General features: G+C 44.7%; 1 protein-coding gene across 1 annotated transcript; it reads right to left on the bottom strand.

Annotated features, from left to right (window-relative positions):
- Window positions 1-5,324: 5,324 nt before the first annotated feature.
- Window positions 5,325-7,340, bottom strand: LOC145059931 (uncharacterized). The gene is made up of 3 exons (XM_079007691.1): window positions 6,845-7,340; window positions 6,552-6,643; window positions 5,325-6,398 (listed from the first exon to the last, which is right to left on the bottom strand). The coding sequence occupies exons 1-3, from the start codon at window positions 7,338-7,340 to the stop codon at window positions 5,325-5,327; spliced, it is 1,662 nt and encodes a 553-aa protein (XP_078863817.1).
- Window positions 7,341-7,619: the final 279 nt, after the last annotated feature.

Consider the following 7,619-nt stretch of genomic DNA (forward strand, 5'->3'; position numbering starts at 1 on the left):
TCTAAAAATATGTTAAGAAACTTGAAGTCTATCACTAGGATCTTCATATGAAACATGAGAAAAGTATGTTTTATCTCATATAATACATGTAAACTTGTAGATCTGGGATTTGCATACTTGATATAGCAAAAATGAGTGTTGGGTTCAAAGATCTATAAACTAAACTCACAAAACAGCCCTTGACAGAAAAGTTTTGGTCCAATATCGGACTGTTTTGACCCTCTTAATGGAAGTATTTTTCAAAACTGTTTTACATGGATAAATTTCAGATTTATACCTTTAAAATGACTACTCTCACGTTTTCATACGATTTTTCTACAATTTTTGGTGAATTTTACGAAACTGCCTATCAAATTTGAAATACTTTCGGACCAACCTGTGAAGGTGAGCAATTTCACACTTGTTAGAAGCCATTAAAAATTATTAGAAAAATTGTGAACAAATTAAACAAAATTTACAAAATTCCAGAATTTACGGATCCAAATTTCGACATACGATGATTTTTCTACAAATTTTCCAAAAACTAGGTCGGAAAAGCCCAAAACCAGAAAAATATGTATTTCCACAAAAATCAAGCCAAAAATGATATTTTTGACAAAAATGGGTTTAAAATGTTATTTTTATCACAAAGTAGTCATCAACACAAGTTTTTAACAAAATTGGAGATTGAAGTGTTATTCTTACAAAAATTGGGCCTTAATTGTAAATTTTTGGCTTATTGGGCCACAAACGTCATTTTTACAAAAAGGTGGGCTTTTTATATCAACTTTGTAAATAATCAAGCTAAAATAAACAAAACAATAACGAACGGGTTAAAAACGATATTCATATCCTTACTGGTCCTGAAAATAATATACATGTTTAGTGGGCCTTAGCGTCCTTTTACATGTATATTGGGCTTGGGATAGATATTCATATCCTTATTGGGCCTGCAAATAATATGCATGTTTAGTGGGCCTTAGTGTCCTTTTACATGTATATTGGGCTTAGGATAGACATTCATATTCCTTTTGACCCTGGAAATAATAGATACATATAGCGGGCCTTGGTGGTCCACTTACATGTTTATTGGGCCTCAGAATGAGTTTTATATGTGTTTTTCTTCCCTTTGATATTTTAGTGAATACTTGAACCAAAACCAACGATAAACCAACAAACGGATTAATTTTATCATTTTCTAGGTTATTGGGCCTGAGTGGCGCATTTTTATGTGTGAGAGGTACTGTATATGTTTATTGGGCCTCATTGACCCATTAACATGTGCGACGGACCCTGGATACTGTTTGTGTGCTATTTGGGCCTGTAAATACTTTACATGTGAAATGGACCTTAGTTGTCCTTTCATATATATATTTCGGGCCCATGTTATATAATCTCATTCCATTTGGGTCTTGAAATGATTTACATGTTTAGCGATGCCTTAGTGGTTCACTTACATGGATCATTGGTCCTGGAATGAGTTTATACCTTTTTCTTTGCGTAAATTCGATTAAGGATCTAGCGAGTTTTTGTCGGTTGGCACCTATTAAGTGTACGATCGTAGCCTGTAATTATAACCAGAGTCTCTTGGAGGGAGAACGGGGATTTATGTATAGATCTATACGAGGTTGACACCCCACACCTCAGCTGTTCGCTACAGTTAGACTAACTCAGTCTAGGGTGACGAAAACCTTATAATCAAAGTCAAAACCGACGTCCAACGACGCCAAGACAGGTGAAATTGTCATTATTTAGTATGGTTATGATGGCTCGCTTAGAGGAATTAACGTTATGAAGTTTACGAAAGACCTTTTTTTTTTACAGGCAACATCGGGTTGTCTGGGAACATTCTCTTTACATGCTCTTACATTCTCTCTACATTCTCTTTACCTTTTTAGTCAAATAACAATAACATACATGCATTAATACAAGATCTAACGCAAACACACTAAACATTTAACAAGATAGTTGCGTTTGAAATGATCTGCAGAGCTAATGGGTATCTTCCAGACTACTTCGTCTTCAAGTTTTTCTTCCGATTCTGTGTTACCGACGACAAATACACCTTCTCGGTTCGGCGAGGGGGACACGCCTTGGTTCCCGACGGGCGCACCCCAAAAAATTGGCAGGAAAAATGGTTGTGGGTGAATCAGGGGTTGGTTGGGAGTGGTCGTTATCATGCCAATGCTTTCGCTGATATCATTCCCAAGCTCTTTCCCCACAACCAGGGTGTCGCCGACTACTTGAAGAGTGTGCAAGTATCTGCTGAAGATTACTCCGAGGTGCTTCTTTCTGAGGTAGGGATGAGCCCCTCTTGGCGGCGGCGAGGCAAAATGGCGGTGTTCTTCTCCATCGTTGATGGTGAGTGTTGTATCCTTCTTTTCTTTTCCGTCCCCCTATTATTCTTGTGTTATTTATATTTCCCTTCTGCTTTCCCTAGGTGTTTAGTCTTCTCTATCCATGGATGAGGTGCTGCGCAAGCGTTACCGGGGCAAGTTGGAGTTTCGGGAGGTGGATCTGGTCAACCGGCTTCCTCCACCCCACCAGATGGACCAGCTTGCTCTAACCATTGCTCCTCCCGTTCCTCCCATGGGTTCATCAGCATCCGAGGAGAATCCGCTGCATGCTCGCCCCATTTCTGCTGTCATGCCCTTGGGTGGCGTCCCTTCTTCTTCCATGGAGGATAATGAGGACAGCAAGGAGGGAATCATCGTTGACGTCCGGCGGACGCAAGAAAAGCGAAAAGTTGTACGGGCCATGGACGAGTCAGTTACTGGTGCGCCTACTGCTACCAAGAGAGTGCATACTAGGCACAACTTCTCTCGCTTGCTGAGTTCCATGAGTTCCACACCAACTGGTGTGGTAGTGATCCCTGATGACGACACGCAACAGTCCGAAGGGATCAACAGGGCGACTGAACAACCCATCATTTCAGATTTCTCCTCTATTCCTTCTCCCAGTGTTCCATTTGTTCCTTCGAAGCTTTCCCTAGCAACGGGTTTTGGTGTCTCTGGACAGGCTGTAATCTCCAAGGATGGTGGTTCTGGAGATGGTGCTTATGAGTCTGCTGTTTTTGTTCCATCCTGGGATCTTCGCAATGACTCCCGGCTTTCTATGCGCGCAAACGCTTTGGAATTTTCGCGCCACACCCTTCCTCCCGCTGCAGTTGGGGATATGGAGGTAATGGGTAACCCTGCCCTTTCTCACAATATGTCCTACGATGCCACGCATGCCATGTTTTATCTTGTTGCAGGTTCCCGGCGTGTCCATGACTTCGGCGAGATGGAGGCTGTGCATGCCGCCTGTGGGTCTCGTGTGGCAAGTCTGGAGCGCCGTCTGAGTGAGCTTGGTAGTGATCTTTGATTATCTAAGAAAAAGTGTGAATTACTAGTGTCTGAGAAGAACGTCCTTGATGAAGCTAGAATTGTACTGGAGGCCAAGGTTGATTCCCTCACGCAGATGAACGAGGGTTTGATGATTCAGGTAGAGAGTATTGAGCGTGATGTCACTGACCGTGACAAGCTTGTGTCATCACTACAGTTGGAGATGGACGCTTCTCGTCGAGATTTAGATTGGTTGGTGCATGTTGGCGTGGTTCGCATTGTGGATAAGTTGATCAAGCATCCTGATTTTACTAATGTCATAAGCCTTATTCGTCATGCTGCGTTTGTGGCTGGGGTTGAGTCCCTTCAGAAGACTTTTGCTGGTGGTGGGGATGGGGAGGCAGTTGCTGGTGTTTCTTTGGCTAGGCTTTCTGTTAGTGTAAACGATGCTCTTTTGTCTTTTGCCAGTATGGACCATGCATCTCTGTTGGGTTTGGGGGAGTTAGGTATTGAAGGTCTTCGGGAGTTATGCTCTTTTGGTGGTTCTGAGGGTACTCCAGAAAGTATGGTGGGTTTGGGAAATCGTACCGGTAGTTGGGAATGGTAAGGATGGCGAGGCTGTTGGTGAAGGTGACCGTGGTGCTGAGACAGTTATTGGTGATGGTGATGCTGGTAAGATAGCGGTGGGTGCTGGAGGGAACGTGGGGGAGGTTGCCCCGGAATCGTGTGCTACCCCTTCAGGGGTGTGAAAATTCCTTTGCTTGGTTTATGTTTTTATGCTATTGGCTTGTATAACATTTGAACTTTAAGATACGATGCTTTTGTTTTCCTAGATGTATCTGTTCTTTGCTCACTTTTGCTTATTGTTTTACTTGCTTTCTTATTAAGCATTATTTAGGGGTACAACGCCCCTGCTGTTGTTGACACACTAAGTGTCGGTGTTGAGTGCTCTTAGCATCCAACGATCTAGTTGTTCATGTGAACATTTACTCATTAAAAACTAATACACTAACTATCAAAGATCAGCAATTGCATTATCATTCTATATTAACCGCAGATTTTTAAATACACTAAGTATTGAACTCATGCTACTGAGCATGGACATGTGTACTCTAAGTACTTTGGGGTGTGCTACACTAAGTGGCATATCAATTAGCTGGGATTGCATCTCTTCCCCTCACAATTTGTTCTAGAAGAAATACTTCTTCAAATTCATGGCGTTCCACGTTCTTGTAATCTGCCTGCCTTTCATTGTTTCTAAAACATATGCACCGTTCCTATTCGCTTTTGTGACTCTATAAGGGCCTTCCCACGCTGGGCCCAACTTGCCTTGGGGATGGGCTCGACTTGCTTCATTTTTCCTTAAAACATACTCACCAACTCTGAATGCTTTCTCTTTTACCCTTTGATTGTAGTATCTTTCTGTTGCATGTTTATGAACATCTTGGCGCATTTTAGACTTCTCATGCTTTTCCTCTAGGATATCCAGGTTTATCCTTAGGTCTTGTGCATTTCTTTCCTCATCCCTAATGGTCACCCTTAATGTGTTCATCACCACTTCCATGGGAAGCATGGCCTCCGTTCCATACGTTAGGTTGAAAGGGGTTTCCTTTGTGCTTGTTTGTGGTGTGGTTCTGTACGACCACAACACCGTCGGTAGCTCCTCCGCCCAATTTCCTTTTGTTTTGCCTAATCTCTACTTGATTCCGTTCACAATGTTTCGATTGGATACCTCCGTCTGCCCGTTCGCTTGCGGGTGTGCTACTGATGTGAAGCGTTGGCTTATCCCTTTGGTGGCGCACCATTCTCTGAACGGGTTCTCCGCAAACTGTAGGCCATTGTCGTTGATAAGAACTTTGGGTGTCCCAAATCTTGTCATGATATTCCTCCATAAAAATTTTATCATGTGCCTCCCCGATATGCACGCCAACAGTTCCGCTTCAATCCACTTTGTGAAGTAGTTCACGGCCACCACCATATACTTTAGCCTTCCTGGTGCTTCTGGGAATGGACCCACTATATCTATGCCCCATTGGTAGAAAGGCCACGGGCTGGATATGTTATGTAGCGGCACCGGGGGATTTGCTTGAACTGGGCATAGGACTGACACTCCCCACATTTCATGGTCGTTTCTATCGCATCTTGTTGTATCATTGGCCAATATTCCCCCATTCGCAACACCTTGCCCATCAAGGCCCGTGCCCCCTCATGTGCACCTACCTGGCCTAAGTGTGCCTCCTGTAGCAGTTCTCTCCCTTTGACTTGGTCCACACACTTCAGCGATGGCGTCGTGAACCCTTTTTTGTACAATTCTCCATTAACCATTGCATATGAAGGCACTTTTATATGTATCTTCCTAGCTTTGCCATGATCCTCCGACAATATTCCCCTCTGCAAGTATTCCCTGAATGGTGTCATCCACGTGGGTCCGGCTGGGGCTAGAACGTTCACTTGCTGCTTGTCTATACTTCTGTCGCGGAGTACTTCTACCAGGACCTTCTTTGACAAATGGTCGAAGCATGTAGATGCCAACTTACTCAGAGCATCTGCCCTCTTGTTTTCACTCCTGGGTATCTGCTTGATCTTAAACTGCCCGAACGATCCTACCAACCGCTTCACCATCTTTACATATTTTCCCATCCTCTGATCTCTCACTTCGAAACTCCCATTAACCTGGTTTGCCGCTAGCCTCGAGTCGGTTAGGGCCGTTACAGCTTTCGCCCCCATCCGCTTGGCTAGGCGTAATTCGGCCAGCAACGCCTCATATTCTGGTTCATTTTTTGACGTGTGGAAATCGAAACGGAGGGCGTAGGTTACCTCTTCTCCTTCTGGGCTAGTTAAGATCAAGCCCGCCCCTGAGCCTTCTCTACTGGACGCCCCGTCCGTATACAAGGTCCATGAATTGTTGCCGGCTGGGGCCCCCTCAACTACCCACGCTTTTTCTTTGGACGGGTCCCCTCCATCCGGGATTTCTAGCAAGAAACCGGCTAACGCTTGTCCTTTGATGCTTTTCCTTGGGCAGTAGTTTATGTCGTGCTCTCCCAATTCAATCGCCCACTTTGCTAGCCGGCCCGACGTCTCCGGCTTGAGCCGTATCTGTTTGATGGGATAACTCGTGAGCACCTCGATCTGGTGTGCTTGAAAGTATCACCTTAGTCGCCGAGCCGCATAAATGAGTGCCAGGACCAGCCTCTCCAGCGTGGGATAATTGAGTTCTGGTCCTTGCAGCGCTCTGCTAACGAAGTATACCGGTCTCTGCTCCCCTTCTCTTTCTCCAGGGACCGGACTAGCCAGCGTGGGTAATTCCTGTAGCGCTTCCTTGATTCTTTGAAGTGCTTTTTCTGCTTCATTCGTCCACTAGAAATTGCTCTTCTCAATGCAACCCTTCAATGTGTGAAATAACGGCATGGCTTTGTCAGTGGATTTTGAAATGAACCTGCTTAGAGCTGTGAGTTTTCCATTCAGACCTTGCGCATCCCTGAGGGAGCTCGGCGTTGGTGTCTCAATGAACTCATCGACTTTGTACGGGCTGGGCTGGATACCTCGCTTGGTGACGTAGTACCCCGGGAACTGCCCTTCTTCCACCCCAAACGTACATTTGGCTGGATTCAGTTTCATCTTCACTTTCTCCAGGGTTTGGAAAGTTTCTTCAATATCCTGTAACATCTTGTCTTCATGTGGGCTCTTTATCACCATGTCGTCCACATATACCTCAATGTTTCTCCCGATCTGCTTAGCAAATATGGAGTCGACGAGATGCTGATATGTGGACCCTGCATTCTTTAGGCCGAAAGGCATCTTGGTGTAGCAAAAAGTGCCATGATCCGTGTAGAAGGCTGTTTTCTCCTCATCTTCTTTGCTCATCAAGATCTGGTGATGCCCTTTGTATGCATCCAGGAAGGACTTTAACTTAAATCCTTGTAACGACTCCACCTTCTGGTCAATCTCCGGAAGAGGGTAACAATCTTTAGGGCATGCCTTTTTTAAGTCGGAAAAATCGATGCACATATGCCACGACCCGTCTTGCTTGCGGACCATAACTGGGTTCGCAATCCACGTCGGGAATATTGCCTCCCGCACTATCCTGGCTTCTACCAACTTTGCCACTTCTGCATTAATTGCCCTATTACGGTCTCCTCCCTAGATTCTCCTTTTTTGCTTAACCTCCTTCGCGCCTGGTTTAATTACAAGCTTGTGCTCGATGACCTTCCTTTCCATTCCAACCATGTCTGTTGGGGCCCATGCGAACACATGTTTGTATCGTTTGAGTAAGTCGATCAACGCTCTTTTTGTGCGGGTTGGGAGATCGTATCCAAC

This window comes from Lactuca serriola, chromosome 6, assembly GCF_051521515.1.
Source record: "Lactuca serriola cultivar US96UC23 chromosome 6, Lser_US96UC23_V15, whole genome shotgun sequence".
Lineage (NCBI taxonomy): Eukaryota > Viridiplantae > Streptophyta > Magnoliopsida > Asterales > Asteraceae > Lactuca > Lactuca serriola.